The sequence below is a fragment of the Dipodomys spectabilis genome, unplaced genomic scaffold, assembly GCF_019054845.1.
Source record: "Dipodomys spectabilis isolate Male_0828 unplaced genomic scaffold, ASM1905484v1 ptg000118l, whole genome shotgun sequence".
NCBI lineage: Eukaryota > Metazoa > Chordata > Mammalia > Rodentia > Heteromyidae > Dipodomys > Dipodomys spectabilis.
This window is the reverse complement of record NW_024870795.1, coordinates 5,446,179-5,473,281: the sequence shown is the minus strand read 5'-3', so window position 1 is coordinate 5,473,281 and position 27,103 is coordinate 5,446,179. Positions and strand designations below refer to the sequence as shown.

General features: G+C 53.1%; 1 protein-coding gene and 1 non-coding gene across 6 annotated transcripts; both read left to right on the top strand.

Annotated features, from left to right (window-relative positions):
- The first annotated feature begins 918 nt into the window (after positions 1–918).
- On the top strand, positions 919–26,641 carry Ubxn11 (UBX domain protein 11). Of its 5 annotated transcripts, none has more exons than XM_042688517.1 (15): positions 919–959; positions 7,250–7,349; positions 8,324–8,349; positions 8,870–8,968; positions 12,176–12,276; positions 12,736–12,790; positions 13,385–13,461; positions 16,566–16,692; positions 22,928–23,142; positions 23,379–23,456; positions 24,331–24,451; positions 24,593–24,696; positions 26,067–26,140; positions 26,214–26,354; positions 26,448–26,641. In XM_042688517.1, the coding sequence occupies exons 2-15, from the start codon at positions 7,279–7,281 to the stop codon at positions 26,620–26,622; spliced, it is 1,464 nt and encodes a 487-aa protein (XP_042544451.1). In that variant the 5' UTR covers positions 919–959; positions 7,250–7,278; the 3' UTR covers positions 26,623–26,641. The 5 variants fall into 5 exon arrangements, with proteins under 5 accessions (XP_042544451.1, XP_042544452.1, XP_042544453.1 ...); XM_042688518.1 differs by having other exon boundaries at positions 8,321–8,349; positions 8,870–8,959; XM_042688519.1 differs by having other exon boundaries at positions 8,321–8,349; positions 26,097–26,140.
- Positions 4,837–4,943, top strand: LOC122115355. Its single transcript, XR_006148756.1, has one exon. It is a non-coding gene; the product is annotated as a U6 spliceosomal RNA (small nuclear RNA).
- Positions 26,642–27,103: the final 462 nt, after the last annotated feature.

Here is a 27,103-nt window from a genome sequence, read left to right as displayed (position 1 = left end):
AGTCTCCCCGCAACTCTGTCGAGAAAACATTTAGGACAAGACAAAATTCAGCATTCCTGTGGTTAGCCCCACTTATCCAACCAATGATGTATGATTTAATCTATCCTGTAACCACTAAACTAGAAAGTCCCTGCCCTTACTGGCCATGATCATACCCCTAACCAATGAGCTTGACATCCTTCCCCTTGCTACATACTCAATAAAAACCCTGCTGGACAAGGGGTCGGGGCTCACAACTCTGACCAGCTGTGTCGAGCTTGCAAATAAACGACTCTTTCGCTGTTTGCATTGGTCGTGTTCTCTGGAGGTCGCTCGGGGGATTCAAGTTCGAGTCCTGGGGCTTGAACTCAGGGCCTGGGCACTGTCCTGAGCTTCTTTTGCTCAAGGCTAGCACGACCACTTGAGTCACAGCGCCACTTCTGGCTTTTTCTGTTTATGTGGTCCTGAGGAATGGAACCCAGGGCTTCATGCATGCTAGACAAGCACTCTGCCACTGAGCCACATTCCCAGCCCTTAAGAATCATTTATTATCTGTGTCATTTCAATTCATCCTCAAAACAGTCCTCCTGAATACATTACTATCAGATGGCAAAACAGCAGGATAAGTAAAATTTCACCCAGATCTGTGTCACAAACCCTCAGGCCCAGAGGCTTCCAGCAGTCCCCTGAACCTAACCCCAGGAGTTTTCTTCTGTGGGTCCACGTTGTTTTGGAATGAACAAACCCTCTCTCACCAGGGACCAGTAGTCCACTGAGAGTAATGAATTCTGGGATATGCAGTATCCCGCAGAGGCGGGACTCCGTCAGCCAATAGTATTTGAGTGTAGTACACTAAGCCCGCCTCCCCTGGCCGCTGATTGCTCTGATTGGCCAATGTTAAAGTCACGTGTCGTGGTTGCCCAGGGAACAGAGTGACAACAAGATGGCGGCGGCGCGGGCTGGCTCGACCCTCCGGGGTGGTGAGTCATGTAGATATATAGCTCCTCCCATGCTTTTCAGTCCCTGAAGTCCCCACGCCGGCTGGGGTCCGCGGTCCCCGAGCCTGTCTGTCTCTGCAGGCCTAGCTTTCTTGGGCTGGCCCCTCGCCCGGAAGCGGGGTTTGGGACGCCGCTCACGTCGACCCCGCGTGGGGCGAGGCGGCTCTGGAGGCGGGGTTCGGCCGCTGCGAAAGCTGGGCGCGAGCGCGGCCCGCAGCGGCTGCGGAGGCGGCGTGCAGCCGCCGGGCCTGGCGGGCGGGAGCGCGGCTAGGCCCAGGGGGCGTGGCGAAGGATGCCAGTCACACACTGTACCCTACAGGGCTTGGGGCCCACGACGCAAAGGCGTAGGACGGGCTCGAACCCTCAGCACCAGTATGAAGGGCGAGGCCGACTTTTAAGGACCCTCAGTAGTGGAGGGTTTAAACGTGATTCTGTCGTCAGGGGCCCTAACCTGCGGGGGGAGACGCACCCGAGCCCCCAGACTGATGAGGAAACCCAGCTTTGCCTCTGAGATCTCCTATAACCCGCGGGAGGTTCTGTCTGGAGACAGGGTCGGGGGTCGAAATGGATGGAGTGAAAACGGAGTGGTAACCCCAAAGAGTGTCTCCCTAGGGTAGCCAGCAGTGGCCGTGGAAATAAGGTGCCACTGTGAGAGAACATGGCAGCGTTTAACCTTCCAGGTTTGGAAACTGATGGCGGTAAGGGAGAAGGATGTGAGAGTTTTGTAGTTGAACCACGTGGTCCCACTAAGAGAACTTGTAGCTGGGCGTGGGTGGCTCACACCTGTAATCTTAGCTAATAAAGAGACTGAGATCTGAGGTTCCCAGTTTGAAGCCAGCACAGCTGGAAAGACTCTGTCAGACTTTTTTTTTTTGGTCGGTCGTGAGGCTTGAACTCTGGGCCTGGGTGCTGTCCTTGAGCTCTTCAGCTCAAGGCTAGTGCTCTACCGCTTGAGCCACAGCGCCACTTCCGGTTTTCTAGTTGGGGGGGGGGGGGGTTATTGGAGAAGAGTCTCATGGACTTACCTGCCCGGGCTTGCTTTGAACCGCAATCCTCAGATCTCAGCCTCCTGAGTCGCTAGGATTACAGGCGTGAGCCACCGGTGCCCAGCTTCTGTCAGATCTTATCTCCAACTAACCACCAAAAAGCTGGACTTGGAACTGTGGCTCAAATGGTAAACTGTCGACCTTGCATGGAAAAAGTTAAGGGACATCATCCAGTCCCTAAGTTCAAGACCCAGCACTACCACACACATAAAAATTAGCAGATGGGCTGGGAAGGTAGCTCAGCGGTAGAGTGCATGCCTTGCAAGCATGAGGCCCTGGGTTCGATTCCTCAGCACCACATAAGCAAAAAGAAAAAAAAAAGGCCGGAAGTGGCGCTGTGGCTCCAGTGGTAGAGCTCTAGCCTTGAGCTGAAGAGCTGAGGGATGGTGCCCAGGCCCAGAGCTCAGGCCCCATGACCGGCAAAAAAAAAAAAAAAAAAAAGAATTAGCAGAAAGATGCTGGGTTTGGTTGGTGAGGGTGGAAGGTTTTTCTTTTTTCCTATGAAGGCTTTCTTATATATGTTACCCCTTTAAAGTGTAAATTTCAGTCACTTTTAGATTATGTGCCATTTGTATGAAATATCCATAATGGGCAAATCTATAGAGAGAGAAAGTAGATTGTGCCTGCTATGGCTAGCTGAAAGGTTACAGGGACATTTTAGGCTGATGGAAATGCTCTGAAATTGTGATAATGGCTACTGAAGTCTGTGAATATGCTGAAAACTTTATAGTTTAAAAGTGTGTTAATTACATCTCAAAGTTTATTAGGAAACAGATCATATATGATTCTATTTGTATAATTTTTTCCCCCAGTCATGGGGCTTGAACTTTGGGCCTGGGCACTGTCCCTGAACTCTTGAGCTCTAGCCTAGCACTCTACCACTTGAGCCACAGCACCACTTCTGGTTTTCTAGTTGTTAATTGGAGATAAGAGTCTCGTGGATTTTCTCTGCCTGGGCTGGCTTTCAGATCTCAGCCCCCTGAGTAGCTAGGATTATAGGCGTGAGCCACGGGCGCCTGGCTTCCATTTGTATACTTTTATTGAAGTAAGGAAATTGCAGAAGCTAGGCGTGGTGTCACAGGCCTGTAACTCCAACACTCAGGGGGGCTGGGATAGGAAGACCTTGTGTTTGAGGTCACACAGTGAGACCCTGTTTCAGAAAAACAAATAGAACAAAGCTGGTGCCAGTGGCTCACCCTGTAATCCTAGCTACGGAGGAGGCTGAGATCTGAGGATTGCAGTTGGAAGCCAACCAGGGCAGGAAGGTGCATGAGCCTCTTATCTCCAATTAGGAAGTGGTGCTGTGGCTCTAAGTGGTAGAATGCTAGCCTTGAGTGAAAAAGCTTAGAGACAGTATCCAAGCCCTAAGTTCAAATACCAGGATGGACAAAACAAACAAACAAACAAAAGGCAACAGAACAAATACAAGACAGAGAGGCAGGGAGGAAAATTCTAGAGGGAATAAGGCCTACAGAGGGAAGGAAGATGTGTATGATTAGTAAAATTTTAAAGAGGCAGCAGAAGAAAAACTCATCAGGGACAAGAAGAGGTCTGCATCTTGACTGCTATGGTGGCTAAACTCTATCTACCCATGTGATCAAATGGTATAGGCCTGTACACACAAACTCTACACAAGCAGTTTTCTGAACTTGATATTGCACCTTAATTATATAAAATGAAACTATGGAGGAAACCTGGGTGAGAAATCAGTGTGACATCTGTACTATTGCCCTAATTTCCTCTGAGTCTATAATTAATTTCAAATAAAAAGCTAAAATATGACCGAAACAAGCAAACATAAGGAAAAAAAATCAAGAGTTAGCCTGGGTTTGGGTCAGGAAGAGAGACCATTCCAGAAAGGGAGAGGAGGGAGGGGACCCACATGTATTTGTAAGGCACTCCAGCAGCACAGCTGGCTCAGTGCACAGGACATAGTCAGGGACCAGATCACTACATTAAGGAATTTGGGATTCTTTTTTTCTTTCTTTATGGGGTTTGGACTCAAAGGCTGTCCACTAAGTTGGTATTAGTATGTTCCCCTCCGTTTTGGGCTGACAGTCTTCATCCTAGGCGGTCAGCACGTCTCTAGCTCCCAGCCTGTCAGCAGAACACCCTTCGCCCAGACCTGAACTCCACCCTGCCTACAAGCTATTTTCAGCATCCAGGTGCTTTTCATTTGGTAGGTACTCTACCACTCTAGTTAGCCCTTTAGGCTTTAGTTATATTTTCAGATAAGGTCTTAGGGTACTGGTACTTGAACTCAGGGTCTGAGTGTTGTCCTTTAGCTTTTTACTCAAGGCTGGTGCTTGGTACTTGAGCCACAGCTCCATTTCTGGCTTTTTGATTCTTAATTGGAAACAGGAGTCCAATGGATTTTCCTGCCTAGGCTAAGCACTGAACTGCAGTACTTAGCTCTCAGCCTCCCTAGTAGCTATGATTACAGGTGTGAGCCCCTGGTGCCTGCCCCTGTGCAGTCCTGCTAGGATATCTAGCTTATGATTGATGTGGGGAATCACACTGTTGTTGCTTGTGCTGGCATTGAACTGCAGTCCTGATCTCCACCTCCCAAATAGCCTGATTACAGCCATGGGCCACCATACCCAGCTAGAATTTATAATTCTTTTGCAGGCCTGTGATACATTAGCTTTGTTTTGTTGTTGTTTTGTTTTGTTTTTGGTTGGTTGTGGGACTTGAACTCTGGGCCTGGGTGCTGTCCCTCAGCTCTTCAGCTCAAGGCTGGTACTCTATGACTTGAGCTACAGTGCCACTTCTGGCTTTCTGAGTGATTTATTGAGGGTAAGAGTCTCAGGGACGTGTTCGCTTCGGCAACACATATACTAAAATTGGAACGATACAGAGAAGATTAGCATGGCCCCTGGGCAAGGATGATACGCAAATTCGTGAAGCGTTCCATATTTTTTGTTGGTATAATTTGTGGAGGGGAAGGGGAAAAAAATCGTTTAAATAGGGATACAGGTGGACCCATTGCAACAATGAGATGTACAGTCGTTATGTCGAAAACGAACTTTACAGGTGCGGTCTCCCCCCCCCCCTGCACAGGGAGGATTGGGTGGGAGGGCGGAGGGAGGATGGGAAGGGATGGGAAGGGGAAACAAAAGAGGAGGCTACAATGTACTCATTATCTTGCTCATGTAATTGTAACCCCTCTGTACAGTATTTTCACAATAAAAAAAAAAAAAAAGAGTCTCAGGGACTTTTCTGTGCGGGCTGGCTTTGAACCGTGATCCTCAGATCTCAGACTCCTGAGCAGCTAGGATTACAGGCGTGAGCCACTGGCGCACGGCTTAGCTTTGTTTTAAGAAGATCCTCCAGTAGCTTGTGAGATTGAGTGACTATCCTCCTTGGCCTCATAAGCCATGAAGATGCTCAGACAGCACAGTGGGGCAGGGGCAGGGTGGGAGGCCAGATGGTAGGGGCGGGCCTAGGTTTTTGAGGGAGACTGCTCAGGAAAGGGCATGACATGAATCCCAGACTCTAGAATGAGGGTGCAGGAGATTGCCTCCTGCCCTAGCTGGGTAGTTTCAGGGCTCTGATGGATGCCAGTATTATACATTTCCAAAGAGGAATTTCTTTGGGCTTATTCTAAAAAGGTCTGGCTCCACACCTCCCTGATGGAGGCCTTGCCTTTGGTTCCAGGACTTCTAGATCTTAATCACTCGCTATAGTGTGTGTTAAGGAGAGCAGTGGTCAGAGTCATGTTCCTTTTTCTTGGAGGAAAGAAGGAAGGAAGGGAGAGTAACACTTACAACTATTCAGACTTGTGTGCCAGCAACAGCCAAGCTTCCATGTTCAGAGGCTTCCTATGAGCTTAGCTCTAGGCTGGATGTTTGATTCTCTTTATTTATTTTTGCCAGTCCTGGAGCTTGAACTCAAGGCCTGGGCACTGTCCCTGAGCTGCTTTTGCTCAAGACTAGCACTGTACCACTTGAGCCACAGCGCCACTTCCATCTTTTTCTGTGTATGTGGTAGTGAGGAATGGAACCCATGCATGCTAGGCAAACACTCTACCACTCAGCCACATTCCAAATCCCCTCTTCATTTATTTATTTTTTGTCCAAAACTGGGACTTGAACTTGATATTGGATGCTTCTGTTCATTGGCTGACATTCTACCATCTGAGTTATGCCTCCAACCAGGGCTGGATGTTTGGGATCCTTGAATCTCTCAGTACCTTGTCTGGCTGGTACTGTTTTTGTCCACATTTTATACCCAAGGACCTGAAGCACTGCTTATGCTATAGGCCACGGAACCTGTGCAGGACTCTGGGGCTTGTCCTCCACATCACCTGGGCTCCTTTTTTCTTTTTCTATTTATTTGTGTGTGTGTGTGTGTGTGTGTGTGTGTGTGTATGTGTGTGTACTAGAGTTAGGGCTTGGATGCTGTCCTTTAGCTTTTTTTCTCAAGGCTTGGCGCTCTACCAGTTGAGCCACAGCTCTACTTCCAGCTTTTTGCTGGTTAGTTGGAGATAAGAGTCTCGTGGGATTGGGAAGATGGCTTATTTGTAAAATGCTTGCCTAACATGCATAAAGCCCTGGGTTCCATTCCTCAGTACATACACAGAAAAAGCCGGAAGTGGAACTGTGGCTCAAGTGGTAGAGTGCTAGCCTTGAGCAAAGAAGCTCAGGCACAGTGCCCAGGCCCTGAGTTAAAGCCCCAGGACTGGCAAAAAAGAAAAAAGAAAAAGTCTGCATGGGCTGGCTTTGAACTTTGATTCTTAGATCTCAGCCTCCTGAGTAGCTAGGTTTATAGTCACGAGCCACCAGTGCCCAGCATTGGGCTCTGACTCTATTGAACCCTCCCTGTGTGTTGCCCCTTCTGCCTCTGAGATGTTGGGATGTGGCACCTAGGTTCTGGCAGGAAGCTGGGCTTTGTGTCAGTCAGCTCACAAGTGGATGAACAGGTTTCCTGGTAGTCTTGTGCTCAGGCCTTAAGCTTGGGGAAGCTTCAGACCTCTGACCCACCTCTACAACCTCCAGCCCATGCCCTCACATAGCCCTTTCCTAAGCTCCTTGGCCAAAGGTCTCCATGCTTATAACAGAGTTGGGTACCAGAGGAGTAGCCTGATATCAGAAACCTCTGCCTGGCGTTGGAGCAGTGAGGGCTGCTGTCTCTGGCCATGCTCCCGTAGGAAGAGTAGGCAGGAAAGGAAAAGCTTCAGACAGAAGCTCCTGGGGCCCGAGGGCTGACTCCCCTCTTTCCTCTCAGGGAGTTCCTGAGGGCTGGACTTTAGAACTATGAGCTCACCTCTGGCCTCTCTTAGCAAGACTCGGAAAGTGCCTCTGCAGTCAGAGCCTGTGAATCTTGGGTAAGGATCTGGCCTCCTGGGGGTCCTTATGTCCCTTGCCCTGTCTCCTCTTTAACCTTTCTCTGGTCAGAGAAGAATGACTCGTATGTCTTGGGGAAGGCAAGGTAGTTATACAGTTTTCCCTGACCAATTTCTTTCTCTTCTTCCACCTTCTGGGGAGCTCTGATTTTTGCTAACCATAGACTAGATTGTGTCGAGTGCGTGTGTGTCTGTGTGTGTGCCCGCACATGTGTGTGTGCCCATGCTGGGGCCTGAACTCAGGACCTGTGCTGTCCCTTAGCTTTTTGGTCAGGGCTGGTGCTCTATCACTTGAGCCAGAACTGGTTTTTCATTGGTTAGTTAGATAAATGTCCCATGGACTTTTCTGCCCAGGCTGGCTTGGAATTGGGGATCCTCAGATGTCAGTCTCCTGAGTAACTCAGATTACAGGTATGTGCCACAGGCACCTGGCTAGATTGTTTCTTTTTGTAAGGCTTTGGGCCTTGTGGAAGTGGCCCAGCACCTGTCATTCACTATTTACTTATTGGTTCTGTGAATACTCATGTGCTGCCAGTCCTGAGCCAGGTCCTGGGCTTGGAGCTCAGTAAAGGAAATCTCTTCTATCTGGTAGTCTTTGCAAAAGCTTTTTAAAAAGCTTTAATTTCCTTCTGAACATAGCTGGTGTCATTCTCAGGCCAAGGCAATCTAGAGGGGCAGGCCTGGGGGCCCAGCGTGCAGGCTCTGGGATCTTGGCCTCTTCCCAGGAGTGTCTCACAGTGCTCATGTCCTCCACGTGGAGGAGTCTGCATTCCCCAGCATGTCCCTTGGCTCACCCTGGCTAGGGAGGGGACGGGCTGGAAGTCCTCGGGAGCCAGAGGCCTAACTTCCATCTCTTCCAGCCTTGGCTGGGACCTGGGGCCTGGAACATTCCCTTGGTGGCAATCCAAGGCTCTTACTTTGTGTTTCTTCCTTCTTCCTGCCTGGGATCGCAGGAGGCGAGGGATACGAATCTACGGAGGTGGTAAGTCTGCCATCTGCCATCCGCTCTTTGTCCTCTGCCCTCTGCCATTTGCCCTTGTGTCCTTCTCCCCACCCACCTGTCTGGACCTCGGCATGGCTGAGAAGCTGGGGAGAGAAGGTGTGATAAGATCCACCAGTTGGGGTCTGAGCCTGCTACCCAGGCTGTACAGCTCCTCGCCCTCTCTGGGAACCTAGGTTTGAAGATTAAGAGGCCCTGTCCCCTTGGCAGAGATGTCCCCACTAACATTTAAGCCCCTTTACCCGCCATGGGATATCTATAGATGCCTAGAAGCTATGCAGAGGCCAAGAAATAACCTAGCCCAGAAGCATAGACCCCATCCCTCACATCCAGCTTCCTCCAGCCCCTTTGAGCCTTCCTCTGTGGAGCCCTAGCCTTATACTGCTGCCCTGACTTCTGTATGCTTTTTGTGGGGTAGTATATAAGCTGCTTCACTCTGGCCAGGGCCTGAGCTCCCTCTAGCTTGGGCTCAGAGCAGTGACTTGGATGTTTCTGTCTGCAGAAGATGAAGTAGACATGCTGAATGATGGAAACGACTCCCAAGAAAAGATCTGTGTCCCTTCCTGCTATGGTGGCATCGGAAGTCCCGAGGGTAGGCATGGTGAGAACAGAGACCTGAAAGGAACAAGGCCCTAAGACCCACGGCGCCTACTCATACCTCCTGGTCAGCTGTGGCATGTGCCTGTCCCCCAAGGCCTGTCCAGGACAGGGCTTAGCTAAAGCTACATAACCTCCCCCTTTATTCCAGGAGGCTGGCCAAGCCCCAAGCCAGGCTGTGGCTGGAGCTTTTGCAGTTCCCATCAAACGTAATGACAGCAGGGTCTGAGGGGAGAGCTGGGCCTCTGGCTGCCCACTTCCTTGTCTTAGGGTCTCTCGCTCAGGGTCCCCAAGGTGACCCACTTCATCCACCCAAGGCTGTGGCCACACTGAACTTGTGGAGGGGCCAATCAGGGTGGCTTCATAAAGGAGGGAGGATTTAACAAGGTGTGGGGGACAGAGGGAGGCTAGGATGAGACAGGGATGAGCTGTGTGAATTAGGCCTGAGCTGGAAGTCTGGGGAAGCTGGGGGGGTAGGCTAGAACTTTCCACCTGCTGTGGTGCCCCTGCCTCCATTTCTTCCTCTATGAAGAGGAGTTGGGGAGTGCCCAGGCTGTGGTGTCAGGAGCATCTGGTGCCATACTGTTTTGACAGAAGACTCCCCAGCCAGTGCTGGGCATCCGAAAGCATTTGACAGTTGGGGAATTGAGGCAGAAGCAATGGAACAGGCCTGTTCCCACTCCGTCCCAATACCAGGATCTCTGATGCACAGCTGGAATGAATACTGAGTGGTAACCATAGCAGTTGCCTTCTTCCCTTAACAGAGCTCTCAGTCCTCTCTCTGCTTCTCCCCTTTTGTTCTCTCCTGTCCGGCTCCTAGCCCAGGTCTGTCCCCACTAAGTTCTCCCGTAGGACCCGCTTGCCCTGCTTCACAGCAGGATGTGCACAGCAGCACCCACCTGCCCTAGGCCCGTCCGCTCAACAGCACCTTTGGCTCTGGCTGCCCTGTGGCTGGCCTCCAGCTGCCTGCTGCCCCCAGGTCTTTCCCCCTAGCCTTCCTTGCCAGGTCCTCTTTCCCCCTTCTCCCTCCCTTTTCCTCCTCCTCCCCCTCCCAAGCCCTCAGCTGCCTGAACTCTTGCCTCTCTCTACCTGGCCTCTGTGTGCATTCCTCCATCCCTGCAGTGTGTGCCAACAGCTCCAAAATGGACCTGTCATGTAAGATCTTTTGACTCCAAGTCAAAGGGGCCCTCATGCAGACAGCGTGGGCAGAGGAGATCTGGCACCCTCCAGCCCTCCAGCCCTGAGACAGCAGCATCAAGGCTGATGAGTTAGCGACTCAAGATAATGTGCAGATTTCCTCACCATCCTGTGTGGTCTCCCTGCTGCAGTTCCTGCTTCCCATGTAGTAAGGATGGTAGCCATAAGAGGAACAAAGCCTGTTTCTTCCCACCTCTCCTCTCTTTCTTTACCCAAACGAGTGTGTGTGTGTGTGTGTGTGTGTGTGTGTGTGTGTGCACTCACTCCAGTCCTGGGCCTTGCACTTAGGGCTTGAGCTCTGTCCCTGAGCTTCTTTTTGTTCAAGGCTAGCTCTCTATCATTTCAGTCACAGTACCAATTCTGGCTTTTTTTTTTTTTTTTCTGGTCGTGGGGCTTGAACTCTGGGCCTGGGCGCTGTTCTTCAGCTCTTCAGCTCAAGGCAAGTGCTCTACCACTTGAGCCACAGCGCCACTTCCCCAATTCTGGCTTTTTAAGAGTCTCACAGACTTTCCTGCCTAGACTAACTTCAAACTGCAATCCTCAAATCTCAGCCTCTTGAATAGGTAGGATTACAGGTATGAGCCACAAGCACCTGGCTTTTACCCTAACTTTTTTTTTTTTTTTGGGGGGGGGGTCTGGTCGTGGGGCCTGAACTCTGAGCCTGGGCGCTGTCCCTCAGCTCTTCAGCTCAAGGCTAGTGCTCTACCACTTGAGCCACAGCGCCACTTCCGGCTTTTTTCTTTTTGCTTATGTGGTGCTGAGGAATCGAACCCAGGGCCTCATGCATGCAAGGCAAGCGCTCTACCATTGAGCCACCTTCCTAGCCCCATACCCTAACTTTTAAATATGTCTTCCACCTCATTAACAATTGGTGTTGTTTCTCCTCATTTACCCACACACTCTCCATCTCCACAAGTACACAAATGCAAGAGTACTTTGTGGATGAACAATATCGAAGTGAACTGCAGAGACCATGACATGTCATCTCTATTTCAATACTCATCTCCTAAGAATAAGGAAATGCAGGGCTGGGAAGGTGGCTCAGTGGTAGAGCGCTTGCCTTGCATGAATAAGGAAATGCAGAGTCACATTATATGCAATTGTTATACCTCTTTATTTTTTTATTGTTTTTTATTTTTTTTATTGTGAAAATACTGTACAGAGGGGTTACAATTACATGGGCAAGATAGTGAGTACATTTCTTATCAAACATTGTAGCCTCCTCCTTTGTTTACTCTTCCCATCCCTTCCCATCCTCCCTTCCCTCCCCCCCCCCCCCCCCCCCCGTTATACCTCTTTAAAATGGTCTCTTTGCCTTTCAAATCAGTGACAGAGTCCCAGCCACTAGTTTTACAGAATTCCCCTCCCCACTCTAATTTGTCTGAGAACTGGAGTGTAGGCTGTGTGTGGGTGTGGTATGTGTGTATGTGTGTGTGTGTGTGTGTGAGTGTGTGCCACTACTGGTGCTTGAACTCAGGGCCTGGGTGCTGTCCCTTAGCTTTTTCACTCAGTGCTAGTGCTCTGCCATCTGAACTGCAGCTCCACTTCCAGCTTTTTACTGGTTAACTAAAGATCCAAGTCTCACAGACTTTGGTACCCAGGCTTGCTTTGAACCATGATGCTCAGATTTGTGAGTAACTGGGATGAGTAACAGGCATGAGTCACCAATACCTGGCTCTAGAGCTTAGGTTTTGAAGTACTAGGGGTTGAATTTAGGGCCTTTGGCTAGACAGATTCTCTACTGCTAATGCTATACTCAGCCTAGGTTTTGAGGTTCGATTAGCTTGTGGATGACAAGCTCTTCAGTGCACCCCAGTTTCCTGAAACAACTCCTGACATAATGGGACTGTAAGATCATATAAACTGGATCTATATGAGCTGACAGGCTATGTAACGAGTGTCGTGTAAGTCAGCTGCTTTCAGTGCCTTGTTTCCTGCTGTTGGAAGCTCCTCCTTGGCCTCCGTTCCTCACCCTTGGCACCAGGCCTGGCTCTAGAGATTGTTCACTCGGCAGGGTCTTCCTTCCATGACTCGGAGCTGATGACATCCATGGCGATGAAGCTGCAGAGCCTGGAGCAGCAGGTGAAGGACCAGAATGATGAGATACTGTCCAAGGTAGGACTCCAGGTGGGAGGAGGCCAGGGGAGCTCCGGGTGGAGCAGGTGGGTAGGTTCAAGCCCTCCACCCTCCACTGAACTTCCTGATTTGCCTGGATCTAATCTGGATCTATGACATAAGGAATGGCTGGAGGGCATTGGCACTACCAAGCAGGCCAAAATAAAACCCTGGGACGGGTGGCACAGCAGGCTACTAAACACAGCTGGCACCCTGCCCTTCCCCCCAAACTGGGCCTCCGGCTGGGCCCTATACCTTTCCTTCAGGAGACCACAAGGTTATCTGAGGCAAAGAGACAGTGACCATGCCAAAAGTTATTGGGGAAGGGAGCTTTACACTCCCCGCGCAGTCCAAAGTTAGGGAATCCTCCTGTTGAAAGGAATAAAGGTTGCCCCGTTTCCACCCCTGGGGCTGTTGGACCTCCCTGGCTTGGCACTCCCTCGTGTCTCACTGCTGCAGGACCAGAAGATCCTGGCCCTGGAGAACTTGGTGCAGAACCTCCAACAGCACCAGGGTAAGAGGCCCAGGTCAGGCCCCTCTCCTGGGCCCTGGGGCTCCTGGGAGCTTAGACGGTGACTTCTGGGTATCAGGGCTCCAAGAGTATCAAGCTGACCCCTGTTGGACAGCTGGGCCCAGAGAAGGACAGCAACCTATAGGAGAGCGCCAGAGTGTCCATGCCCACCTGCTTGGATCTGCGCCCCCTGCTGCACAGGCACCACCCAAAAGAGGGAGGAGCTACTCTCCAATGGCATTTGGACTTTTTTTTTTCTGATCCTGGGGCTTGAACTCTTGAAAGCTCTCCCTGAGCTTCTTTTGCTCTACCACCTGAGCTGCAGCACCACTTCCGACTTTTTTTGAGCAGTTTATTGGAGATAAGAATCTCAAAGAGTTTCCTGCCCAGACTGGCCTTGAACCGTAACCCGTGGATCTCAGCCTCCTAAGTAGCTAGGGTTACTGGCGTGAGCCACTGGCACTGGGTTTGGTGGCCTTTTGAGAGTGCAGGTACCTCCCTGCTCCTGAATAAGGGGAGGAGTCTGACAGCATCAGTTGTCAGGGGATCCCAGAGGACCAGAACACCTGGCGGAGTCTCACCCCATCTTCCCCTCAGGCGGGCTGTCCAGACAGCAGCAGGAGGAGCTGGAAGCCACCTGTATGCAGCTGCAGCGGCAGGTTAGGGAGATGGAGGTGAGCAGCAGAGCCTGGGTGTGTGTATTTGAAGCCAGCTAGCCCTGGCCCTGGCCCTGGACTGCCCTGTAGGACCAGGTCAAAACCTCCCTTCTCTCAACCTGTCCTTAGCGACACCACACTCAGGGCCCTGGGCTCACAGAGTTTAAAGACCCAGGAAAGTGTTCAGTTCCAGGGCACCTCTCCTTTCAGCCCCAATCCACCTCTGAATGTGTCCTGATTAGGCTCAGTTCCGAAGTCCTTACTGTGGCTCCTGTACTCCCCTCCAGCTACAGGGCCTTCCTCTGGTTCTGTGAGCACAGCTACCCTTTCCTACCCCAGGACCTTTGCCCATGCTGTCTCTTGAACTGTTCTTCCCTCCCCTCCAGCAAGTGTTTACTCATCCTCAGTCATTTCCTCAAGGGTCTTTCTGATGTCTGGCCTGGGCAGGTTCCCTGTCCTTTGATCTCATGGTACCTCATTTCTCTTCCCCTGTGGGGCTATGAACTCCTTGAGGTAAGACTGGATCACCTAGGACCTAGCACTGAGCCATTCTGTGTCTCACCCAGGACCTTTCACCCAGCCATGCAGCAAGGCTTGAACTTTCAGCACTGGAAGCAGGGAAGGGTGGAGCAGGCCTGTCCCTCCACTCTGCCTGAAGCTCTCCTGGGATCTGCTGCTCCTTCCCCTTGCAAAGTGTGTTTCCAGTGACAGGGGCGGACCTCCAGCTCAGCTGCAGTGATGGGCCCTGCCCACCTGGGCTGTGGGGGCCATTGTGCCCAAGCTGCCTGCAGGGAATGGGGCACCCCACAGGACCCCTCTGAGCAGCGGCCCCTGGGGACGAGGGCACCAGGGGCTCATGCACCCCTACGACCTTCACTTCTCTTGCTTGTTTCTTTTTAGGTTTTGATGATACTAAGGTTTGAATTCAGGGTGTGTGCTCTCCAGGCAAACACCTTAGCACCTGAGCAATTCACCAGCCTTTTTTTTTGGGGGGGGGGGAGGGGTCCGGTTATGGGGCCTGAACTCTGGGCTTGGGCGCTGTCCCTCAGCTCAAGGCTAGCGCTCTACCACTTGAGCCACAGCGCCACTTCCGGCTTTTTTCTTTTTGCTTATGTGGTGCTGAGGAATCGAACCCAGGGCCTCAGGCATGCAAGGCAAGCGCTCTACCACTGAGTCACCTTCCCAGCCCTTACCAGCCCTTTTTGCTTTGGCTGTTTTGTGAACAGGGTCTTTATGCCTGAGTTGCTCTGGACTGCAGTCCTCTCATATTTGTTTTCTGTGTAGCACAGGCATGTGCTACCATACCCAGTTCGTTTGTTCGTTCCTTCCTTCTTCATTCCTTCCTCTGTCTGTCTCTCCTCCTCCTCTTTAGTGCTAGAAAGTGAACCTAAGTTCTCACTCTACCACTGAGTTACATCCCCAGCCCTATACCCAGTTTCTCAATGGTTAAGAAGAGATATGGAGAACTTTTTGCCCAGTCTGTCCTCAAGCTGTGAGCCTCTAGATCTGTGTCTCATGAGTAGCTACAGTTCCAGGTGCTTCCCATGTTTATTGCTTCATAATTTAACAGACTCAAAGGAGCTCCTGTGCGTTGGGATGTGCTACCAGGCACCGAGTGTGCTCCATCTGCACACAGACCCAGTCCTGACCCTCATGGGGTTGATGTTCTGCAGGGTCCCGAGCGGACACAAGTACAGAGAGCACAGGAGATAATTACAGGGCTGGCCTAAGTTGGGGACAGGCCACTGTGGAGGTGACTGTGGCCATGAGAGGGAGGGTGAGGAAAATAGACCAAAAGACCTCACCTTGGCCCTGGGAATTGGGCTGTGGCTGGTGGTCATGGGAATGAGGAAACACCAGAGATAGGCCAGGCCAAAGAGCCATGTGGTTGTGGCTTGGCCTTGGTGTGGTGATAGATTATATTTGGGACCACTGGAATGGACTGGAAGGTGTCAGTAGAAGGGGCCCTGAGTGAAAGACACCTGCTGTGCAGGTGGGAGGGGAGGGGAGAGCCAGTGGCAGCCTGGGCTGGAGGCAAGGTTTGGGCGGGGTGGGGGATGCTGCTTCCTGAGATGGAACCGGAAGGGGAGGGGCCTGGGAGGTGGCCACAGGTAGGTAGATGGGAAGAGTGGACTTTAGAGTGCCCTTTGGGCGTCTTTGTCTGGATGGATATAAGTAAGTCTGGAGCTCAGAGGCGGGATGTGCACTGGATATGAATTTGGGTTTTGTCCATGTATATTTGGTAATGGACAAGAATGATAAAGAAGAGCCGGGCGCCGGTGGCTCACGCCTGTAATCCTAGCTACTCAGGAGGCTGAGATCTGAGAATCTCGGTTCAAAGCCAGCCCGGGCAAGAAAGTCCCTGAGACTCTTTACCTCCAATAAACCACTAGAAAACCAGAAGTGGCGCTGTGGCTCAAGTGGTAGAGCGCTCGCCTTGAGCTGAAGAGCGCAGGGACAGCGCCCAGGCCCAGAGTTCAAGCCCCACGACCGACAAAAAAAAAAAAAAAAAAAAAAGAATGATAAAGAAGAGCATATAGACAGGGCTGGGGCCGGGGACCCTCACAGGCCCAAGCGCGGTAGAAATGGGGAACCAGCAAAGGAAGTTGCTGAGGGGCGGCCTTGGCCAAAAGAAGTAGGTGTTGAAAGAGGAAGACAGAACCGTGCCCGCTGCTTTGGCAATGGGCAGGATGCTGGCGGCTGCCCCACAAGCAGGGCGGATGAGGAGCTGGAGTGGGTGGCAGAAAGGAGGGGAGACAAGCAGACAGAAACTCCAAGTGCATACAGTCCAGAAGTTTCCCTGTGACCCAGGCTGGTCTTTGGGTGGCCATATCCCCCCGGATATCCCTGCCTCTCCTCGTGCTCAGGCCAGCCCCGTGTGGCCCTTACGGCGCGAAGCTTCTTGCTGAGGCTTTCTGGCACTTGTGGAGAAGGTGCTGTCATCTCCGGCCCGGGGGAGAGGGTGCGCTCACCTTCAAGGTCACAGGCAGAACGTGACCAGCACCCTCAGCACACGCTTTGGCCCACTGGCTCGGGCTGAGGAGCGGGGCTGGGCTGCTGCTATTTTCCTTGGGTGGGGGCTGGCTGTTGGCACTCCATGTCTGCCCCTTCCTTCTCCACAGCGCTTCCTCAATGACTATGGCCTGCAGTGGGTGGGAGAGCCCATGGACCAGGAGGACTCTGAGAACAGGACAGCCCCAGAGGATGATGGGCAGGCCTGGATGACAGCCAAGAAATTCTGGAAGCCAGGTAGAGTAGGAGGTCTGCCCGGCCTGCTTCTAGCAGCTTCTTGGTTTGCCATTCTCCAGAGCCCCTCATCTAAACCTCACCTTCCCAGCGTGAGTGGCCCCTATGGGGGCCTCGCCCCTAAACCAGGGAAGAAAAGGCCAAGGCCTCTCTCCAAGTTGCTGGCCAGGGCCTTCCCTGGTCTCACCCCAGACTCTACTTGCTCATCTGTTCACAGTCCCAGAGACTCAGTTACAAAATGTCACATTTGAGGGGGCCTGTAATTCACATCTGCCATCCTAACTAATCAGGAGGCTGAGATCTAAGGATCCCAGTTCAAAGCCAGCCCAGGCAGGAAAGTTGTGAGACTCTTATCTCCAATAAACCACCAGAAAACCGGAAGTGGCGCTGTGGCTCAAGTGGTAGAACACTACCCTTGAGCTGAAGAGCTCAGGGACAGCACCCAGGCCCAGAGTTCAAGCCCCATGACTGACCAAAAATCAAACAACAACAAAAACCCAAAATGTAACATTTGCCTCAGGCTCCATGGTTTACAAAATGTCAGTCTTGCTGAAGCAAAAGTTGTTGCCAAAAAGAAAAAAAATAATCCTAAACCAGGCTTAGTCCATGAGACTCTTTATCTCCATTAAACTACTACTAAAAAAGCCAGAAGTGGAGTTGTGGCTCAGGTAGTAGAGCACTAGCCTTGAGCAACAGAAACTTAGGAACAGATCCTGAGTTCAATCCCCAGGACCAGCACACATACACTCACCCCCCCCCAAAAAACAAAACAAAACAAAACCAAAACCCACCAAACCAAAATACCACTATTTGTGTGTTGTTTGTAGCTCTCAAGGTATTTTCAATTTTTGTTTTTTTATTTCCCTTGTACTGGGGTTTTGAACTCAGGGCCTTGTACTTGCTCAACTTGCTTGCTTGGCGGTGCTCTACCACTTGAGCCATACCTCCAGCTCAAAGCATTTTCATAAAGTCTTTGGCATGGGCAGGAGGTTAATCCACTTTTTGTGTGTGTGTGTGTGTGTGTGTGTGTGTGTGTGTGTGTGTGTGTGTGTGTGTGTGTGTGTGTGTGTGTGTGTGTGTGTGTGTGCTGGTCCTAACTAATCCATTTTACAAATGAGCCAACTGAGGCTTGAGTCTGCATCCCCCTGTCAAGCACAGGGGTCAGACTTAAAGCTGAGTGCACTGAAGGGTGGCTGCAGTTATTCAACAGGAGAAATAATGCCTGGCATGAACTGGTACCAATGAGCTGGCAGGAGTAGGCAGAGCAGAAAGATAGGAGAGGCAGAGTCGGTGGCCTTGGTGACTGTGTGTGAGGAGGAGGAGGAGAAGGAGGAGTAGCAGTAGTAGCAGCAGCAGCAGCAGCAGCAGCAGGAGCAGCAGCAGCAGGAGCAGGAGGAGCGTCCAGGTGGCCCAGGGAGCATGGCTGTGGAACAGTGTGGTGCTGAGGGGAGCCAGACATGCAGCTCAAACATGGAATACTGGAACCCAGGGTCGGGTGGCGTGGGCAGTCCTCCACTGCTGTGCCAGGGCCCAGTTCAGAGTACACCCTGGCCCTTCTTTTGCTTTTTAACATAGGAAGGGCCTTGACTGAGCTCTTCCTGCCGGATGAAAACATGTTCTTCATCCCTAGCCGCTTTTCCTCCTGGGCCTCCTGCTCCTCAGGCGCCGCCGGCTCCTGTCTCCAGGCCATGGGGCCCAGCACCGGCCTCTCACCGGCCTGATGCTCCACCTGTTTCCTTGCTTTCCCTCCTGCTGGATGTCCATCCCCATGGGCTCAGGAACAGAGGCCCATGGGTGGATGAGCCAAAGCATCTGTACTGGGCCAGAGGGGTTGATGAGAATGTTCTAGAGCCTGGAACTCTCGTCTTAGGAGAGTCCCCCATAGAGGGACCTGGCAGAGAGAAAGCCTTGCCAAAGGCCTGGCTTTCCCTCCCCAACCTTTCACCAAGATACTGCTCATCCAGTGAGTTGCTGTGCCAGGTGCTTCGGGGGGAAGGAGGCGGGGGAAGCGTGGGGATGCGAAACAGACAGTCCTGCTCTGGTCACCGCATGGACCAGGCATTGGGCCACAAGGCTGAGACTGTCAGGCAACTCTGATCAACCCTCTCTTGCTTTGAGTTCCTCCCTTCCCTCTACTCCCCCCCAGCCCCCCCCACCACCCAAGACCAAGTGTCTCAGTCTGTGTCGGTACATCTTTCTAATACCAAGTAAGGCTGCACTGACCAGCCTTTTTTTTTTGTCAGTTTTGGGGCTTGAACTCTGGGCCTGGGCACTGTCCCTCAGCTCTTCAGCTCAAGGCAAACGCTCTACCATTTGAGCCATAGCGCCACTTCTGGTTTTCTAGTGGTTTATTGGAGATGAGAGTCTCACGGACTTTCCTGCTTGGGCTGGCTTTGAACTGTGATCCCCAGATCTCAGCCTCCTGAGTAGCTAGGATTACAGGCGTGAGCCACTGGCGCCCGGCTTGACCAGCCTCCTTCACTGGTCCCTAGGCCACCTTTTGGGTTTTCCAGCCAGCTCACACCCTGGCAAGCCTGGCTGCTCTCCACCCTTACCCCTGTCTCGAACCCTTGCATATACTGTGTCCCCTGGAAGACCTTGCTTCCTTCTCTTGCACTCTTTGGCGCTTGGCTCAGAGGCGCACTCCTCCAGTGAATCCCAGCTGACACCTGTGCTGTGCCAGGCCGTGAGCTGCCATGACAGCCTGGTGGGAGGGGCTCAGACTGGGAGCGGGGAGAGACTGCAAGCCTCTGAATCCATTTCCTTCTGTGTGGGCGGATGTGGCCACAAACCTGACCATCAACCTGTGTTACTTCACCAGTCTTGTGTGCCAGAATACCTAGCACAGTGCTTGGCACATAGGCCCGGGCATATATTCCTGTACCAGGTTGGCTGTGGGGCCCAGTGCTCCAAGCTTAGACCACAGAGCACAGAGACAATGTAGGGCTTAGGTAGAGACAGGGCAGCACTGAGCTCAGTGCCAGGGGCAGGAGAGAGAGCTGCAGGTGGGATCTTGCAGGCCTGTCTTGGTCACAGGCCAGTGTGCGCCATCACCCACCAGACTCAGTCTCTTTTTTTCTGCCTACTTCCTTGGGGAGTGGAGGGAATGGTAGATGAACTCTCCAGAGTGGATGTGGCCTGCTGGGGTGTGGGACCAGTCTGTTTACTGTTGTAAGAGTCTGTGTGAGGTGTTGCCTGAGACGGGTATAGCACCTTGGGTACCACAGTATCTGCTCCCCCTTCCAGAGAACCTACAGGGTCTCTGCTCACCCAACAGTGGCAGGATCTGGCCCTGCTCCAGGCTGTGTGACCTCCGCATTGACACTTAGCATTTGCTAATCAGCACTATTTGTTCAGATCAGCACGTGCTGTGGAACCTCTGCCTGGGCCGGGCCTGCCTGTGTGTAGGATGGGTCTTGGGTGGTTGAAGGGCCTTGTGACTGGGCAGGTGTTCCAGGAACCCAGCGGGGGGTGAGGGGAGGGGCTCCTGGAAGGTGGTTGGAGGAGTGGGTACGTGCAGCCTGGGCCAGTGTTAAGCGACAGCAGCGGCCACCATCTGCCAGGTACCTCCTCTATGTCCCACAGCATCCTGTGATGCCCTTAGTGCCCTCATCTGGCAAAAGAGGAGGCTAAGGCCCACGGGCTCTCAGGGTGAGATGAGGCCTCCATGATCTGGGTTCCAGCACTGCACCCCTGCCTAGCGAGGAACCCCCATGCATGGCATCCCCAAAGCCAGTGCAGGGTCTGCATTGGGCCCTGCATACCCACGATCTGGGGCAGGGCACCTCACAAGGCTGTTTCCTCATCTATCAGTGGGAATGGACAGTCCTGCCTCTAGGCATAATGACAGGCTCCTCTATGGGATCTTGGGGTTAGGTTAGGGTTCATTCACAGAAAGCCTGCAGCTCAGAGGAAATGTCTCCCAGCCCTCACCCTGCCGCCAGCCTGGGGCGGGATGGGACTCACTTTCTGGCCTCCATCACTCCAGGTGGCCCCCACTGCATCTCTCGTGTCAGTCCTGGGGCTTGGAAACTCAGGGCCTGGGCACTATCTCTAAGCTTCTTTTGTTCACGACTAATATGCTATCTCTTGAGCCACAGCGCTACTTCTGGCTTTTTCTGTTTATGTGGTACTGAGGAATTGAACCCAGGGCCTCGTGCCTGTTAGGCAAGCACTCTACCACCGAGCCACATTCTCAGCCCCACTGTGCCTCTTTTATGACACAGGGTTAGAACTCTGTTGGTCGCTCGTGGGACTGGCTGGTGGCTCACTGAAGCCATACCTGTCTTCTTCCCTCTGCCCTGATTTGACCAGAGCTGTGATTCTTTCGTGGGCTTCTTGTCCCCATTCCTGGCCATCATTCCCAGTAGCTGCCCTTACTACCCTGCTCTCATTTTCCCAAGCCTCAGCCATTTGCGCTGGGCAGACCACCACATCAGTCTGGTCTTTTCTCTAGGTGAGTATTCTCCCACTGAGCTGCTTCTCCAGCTCCTGAAGCATTCCCTTGGCAAACTTTTCTCTATAGCTGCTTGCTGGCATTCTCCCCTGGGCTTCCTCCTGTCGCCTTCCCTCTGACCACCCTGTGTCCACCAGGCCCCAGAAGCACTGTGTTGGGTGCCACTCCTAGGTCTGCTGTGGGTGGTCTGCTTGGGCCAATGCCACCTGACCTTTCCTGACCTCACTTTTCCCCTGCTATAGGAAGAGGGATGGGGCTGGTCTTGCATGAAATGCTCTTTTCTTTGCTGCTGTGTTATAGGTTTACCAATTTGTGCTTAATGTAGTTACTTATTAAAGGGAAATAATGTCTTAATTATCATTGTGAATCATATCAGAGATGCCCAGAACGTTCTGTTTTTCTTGGAATCACAGAGACTGGGGCAGAGGAGGAGGGCAGGCCTAGCCCCCGTGATAGTGGAGATGTGGGGGGAAAGAAGAAAGGGGAAGGCTGCCTGAGGCCTACCGTTTTGGCAACTGTAAAGGCAACAGGAAACAGCCACCCGCATCTCTTGCCTGGTACAGCTAGCTGCTACACCATTGTGGGGAAAGGGAGTTGGGTCCCCAGAGCCCTGGCCCACATCCTGCTGCAGCCTGGCTGTTGTCATGACAACAGCTTCCAAGCAAGCCCACCATGTCACTCGTAATGGAAGCTTTTACCCCAGTGAGCAACTCATTTGGGGGCCAGGGCCCTTCAGACTGCCGAACAGGCCTCGGCCAGCCCAGCGGCAGCATCCCTCCTGTCCTGTACCCTTTCTGCTCTGCATCAGCCATGGCTGTTTCCAGCACCCCACCAGCACCCCCTGAAGTCAGGGCACAGCTGGATGTGCATCTGTTTTGAGAGTTGGATACCAGCGCTTGAACTATTTGTACAACCTGAGGACTGCCCCCACATCTGTTCCGTCCAGCAGCTGTCCCAACATCCTCCCAGCAGCCATGTGTCCCCACCTCTGACCTCCTCTCCTCATGATACAGATGCCTGGGAAACAAACAAGATGTGGAAGTCCACCCAGTTCCAGTTCTTTCCCTGCTAACTTGCCAGGTGGCCTAGGGCGAGTCATTTTGGTGTCTCTGGGTCTGTTTCCTCACGCATACATGGAGATAAGTATCCTCCGCCTCACAGCCTCAGGACTGACATGAGGACCATGTGTGCAAGGTAGCGCAGGTAACAATCCAGTAGAGTTCACCTTGTTCTGAGCTCTTTCGTGGCCACCTTGGAACCTTCCAGCTACCCTGGGAGGCCGACATTTGGTGTCCTACTCTAGAAGAGAATGCTGTGACACAGAGCATTAAATGACTCCTCTCAGGTCACACAGGTAGAAGTGGAAGAGCTGGCACTGGAAGCAAGCAAGCCTTGATCCAGAGCTGGGAGCTCTGCTCCATGGTTGTCAGCTGCCAGCGCAGTGCCCGACACAAAGCTGGGATCAAACCCTGCCTCTGTGTCCTACTGTGTTGTGTGGCTAAGTAGATCACGTCACTCCCCAATCCTGTTTTCTCCTGAAAAAAAAAAAAAAACCGGAGCTGACTGTAGCTTTTAATGTATAGCATCGGGTCAACGATGATGGGTATTAACCCTCTGGCTCAAAGTTAAGTGCTCAAGAAAAGATAGATCTTATTATCTAGTGTTAGCTATCCTTCCTTTCCCTCAGGTGGCCACTTAAGGAGACTCTGAGGCTACTCCCCAGCTTGAGAGGGGCTCACAGAAGCCACGAAGAGGCTCATGGGCATCTATCCTCTTTACCAGGGGATTCACTGGTGCCCCCTGAGGTGGACTTTGACAGGCTGCTGGCCAGCCTTCAGGAACTCAGTGAGCTGGTAATGGAGGGGGAGCCCCAGGTGCTACCCGTGCCCGGTGGGGCTCGGCTCAAAGTCCTGGAGCCCATCCCACTGAAGCTCTACCGCAATGGCATGATGATGTTCGATGGGCCCTTCCGGCCTTTCCACGATCCCTCCACACAGGTAGGAACTGGAGTGGGGCTGGGGGGGCGGGGAGAGGGTGTCTTCCACCTGCCCACTATTGCTTGGAGATGGTAGAACCACTCATCCAGGCCTAGCGTGTCCTCCATGAGGCATTCATCCCCTACCCAAGTCTTAGGGTGCCGTATTTCCAGAGCGGGAAGCTCTGGCTAGCCCAGGGCCTGCCATCCAGATGCTACTTGGCCCTGAGTCTTTACCCTTCCTCTTCCCTCCTGCAGCGCTACCTCCGGGACATAATGGATGGCTTCTTCCCCTCAGAACTCCGGCGGCTGTACCCCGATGGGGTCCCCTTCAAGGTGATGGGCTTGTTCCTCAACCTACACCTTTCCCGTGTAGAAAGTGGGGATAGACACTTTCCCCAGGCTTACTGAGGGTTAGTTAGCCAGTGCCTCATCTCAGGAGACCCAGTCTGATAGCTGCCAGGACGAAGGTGAACCTGAGGTTGGCTGGCCACGAGGTCCTGAGGCCAAGCAGCCAGCAGCGCCCTCTGCTGGCACCCTGGAGACTCAGCCTTGGCATCAGGACCATGCCCTTCCTGTCCTACTCAGCATTCAGGACAGCTTGACAGCCTCTGAGGTCCCTGAGGAATCTAAACACAAGTGGCCTGGCTTTGCAGAGGTTCCCGAAGCCATCTGGTTGGGGTGGAAGGCAGTGCCACGAATCACAACCACCAGAGTGGGCCAGTGCTGGCTGGGCTTCAAGGCTATGAGATGAGCCAGTCTGTGGCAGGGGTGTGTGAGACCAAGGGTACAGCTCAGGGCTGCAGAGGGTGGCGAGTTATTTCCACAGGAGGAAACACAGTGTGAGTCATGGCTGCAGATGTTGGATGTGTTTATACCAAAACGGGCCTTGGCGTTGTGTCTTGGTGAGGCTGGTGAGGCGGCTTTCTCCTGACACTCGTACCCTTTCACTGTGAGCTTCGGAGAGGGGAGTCTCTGAGGAAGGTTTCAGTGCTGTGGCTTCAGCTGGCTCAGAAAAGGGGTGCTTGCAGTAGCAGGGTCCAAATAGGTAACGGCTGGTGGCTCTCCTGCTTCCCCAGTGCCGCAGTTGCCTTCTCTGCGAAGTAGGGATTACATCAGACCGTCCTTTGGGCCTGTGGGCAAGCAGGAGCGTGGGTAGGGTCCAGGGCTGAAGAGCTGGCTTGCCGCTGTTGCTCTTCCTTCCTTTCAGGTAAGCGACCTGCGTGATCAGGTCTACCCGGAGGATGGGCTGGGTCCATTCCCAGGTGAGGAACGTGTAGTGGGCTGGCAGAGGATGCCCAAGACCCTAGACAGGATGGAGGAGCACCCAGGTAAGCTAAGCCCCAAAGGCTGAGCCTGTGGCTAGGCGGAAGTGGGGGGCGGGGGCGGAGGTCTGGGCAGAACAAGCTTCAGGTGGCCTCCATCCCTCACAGTCCATCCCTAGGCCAAGGTTCCCAATGCCCTCCCTGCAGGCTCCAGGCTGACTGCTGAGAAATTTCTGAGCAGGCTCCCCAAGTGTGTGATCCGACAAGGCGAGGTGGTTGACATCCGGGGCCCCATCAGGGACACCTTACAGGTGAGGCAGCCTTCATCTCCCTGTCTTCTCTGGGGAGGACTTTATTACCAATCCTGGCCCAGCCTGAAGCACCTGGTCCAGAGGCCCAGGTGAGACTTCTCAGAGCCACGCTATCTGTGGAGGCCCAGGTGAGCACATGGGGTGACTGCAAGTGGGATAAAGTCTTGAGTCCAACTGGGGGGCTGTGAGCCCCAGCCTCAGCTCATGCCCTTGAGGTGCAGCTCTGAGTCCCCAAAAGGCCCCTTGATTTCTCCCAGTTCTTAGACCTACCCATTATGCTACCTGAGAAAGGTGCCAAACAGCTCTGCAGACTTCCCTGCTTCCTTCACTATGTTGCTTGCTAAATGCTGTCCAGTCTGGCCCTCTGCAGACCTCCTCTCACTCATCCTCTCCATGCCACCTTCCCCTCCCCCCCCTGCCCCCAGTCTGAACCTCCCTCCTCCATTCCTGCCCCTGCTAGCCCTGCTTCCCTAGTAGCCTTTCGTGCTGAAATGGCTGAGGCTGGACACCAGAGGCTAATGTTTATAATCCTAGCTACTCAGGAGGATGAGATCTGTGGATTACAGTTCAAAGCCAGCCCAGGCAGTAAAGTCCATGACGCTACTATCTCTAATTAATCACCAAAAAGCAGAAGTGGAACTGTGGCTCAAGTGGTAAAATGCCAGTCTTGAAAGAAAAAGCTCAGGAACAGTGCCCAGGCCCCCTGCATTTAAGCTTCAGTATTGGTTTGTGTGTGTCACACACACACACACACACACACACACACACACACACACACACACACACAAAGAAAAAAATCGCCCAAAGAGAAAGATTCCCTAAGTTCCCATTCTGCATCCCCATTCTGCATCACTGGCCATGCCCCCGCTCCCCTCACTTTTTTTCATCCAGTCCAACTTGGTTCCCACGATGAATTGCCGTCCATTTCCCAAATGTTTCTCATCCTCTCGGATGTTCTTGACCTCAGGATCTTTGTCCCTGCTGTAGGCACCTTCCCTGCCCCCATCCTGTTTCTAAGGACTCTGACTGCTCTTCAGCCTCAGCTCAGGTGTCATCCCTAGGGAAGCCCTCCCTGACCCAAGGCTGGGTCAGCACCAGCTTGCCCATCGTCTGTGTGGGCTTCTCTCCCCTTTTCTGCTCCTTGGATTGGACTGGGGGGGAAGGCTTCTCTGGATTGATGGCATTGCCTCCCTGGGCACTCCTCCTCTTGTACTTCCTCTCTTTGGGCCTGTTTACACAGAACAGCCCGTCCCTCTGGCTCATCAGACTTACCCATCCTTGCTCAAGGATAAGTTGGGTCCCCTCCAAGGGTAAGGGGCCAACTCAGGTGGGGCCCAGGGATCTGTCCGCTCTCTGCTGATACCTTTCAGAACTTCTGTCCATTGCCTACCCGGATCCAGGAGGTCATAGTGGAGACACCTGCTTTGGCTGCTGAGCGGCAGAGGTGAGGGCAGGGCACAGAGGTTCCTCTCTAGGGAGTTTGGCCACTGGAGTCCTGACGAGTTCTTGGCCTGCAGGAGCCTGGAATCCCCCAGCATGCCCGCGCCCCCACTCACCACACTGCGCATCAGGTCTGAGAACGGGGAGCAGGCCTTCCTCCTGATGATGCGGCCCGAGGACACTGTGGGAGATGTGCGAGCCCTGCTAGCCCAGGCCAGGTGGGCACGGTGGGGGGGGGGGGCAGGGCTGGGGGGGCCACAGAAGACCGTGCCTCCGTGGCCTAGCCTGACCCACTCCTCTGGACCCTCTAGGAACATGGATGCTGCCGCCTTTGAGATCTTCAGCACGTTCCCGCCCATGGTCTACAGCGATGATGCACTCACACTGCAGGCTGCAGGCCTGGTGCCCAACTCCACATTGCTGTTGCGGACACCCAGAACCCAGCTGGCCAACCCCAACTTTGTTTCAGGCTCTGGCCCCAAATAAAGTGCCACCATGAGCTCTACAAGGCTCTCTTGGCAGGGCTGTCTCCAGAGGAAGGCTGAGGCCCAGCTGGGTAGGGAGGGGGCGGTAGGAGCACGTGTCCCCCGTCCCTCTGTAACTGGAGCCCCAGCTGGCGGGCTTGGCTGCTGCGTCTTTGTCTTCTGGGTTCCTCTTTCTCCTAAGCAGGGCTAAATGGATTCCGGGAGGAGGGTTTGGGAGAAGGAAGGCTCCTGAGGGCGTGGTCCTCCCCAGCTAGGTTTAAGCAGCCAGGGCCAGCAGATACCTGCGCACAGACAGGCATAGGCCCGCAGGCTCATGGGGCTACTTCCTCCATAGCACAAACAAACCTGCTGTCACTACACCCATGCCCTCAAAACTGCCAGAATCACAGCTGAGCACCCACTCCCATGACACACCCACTCGAAGCCAGTCTGCTCCAACACAGAAGACAACCACAATCACTGCCAGGCATGCAAATGGACAC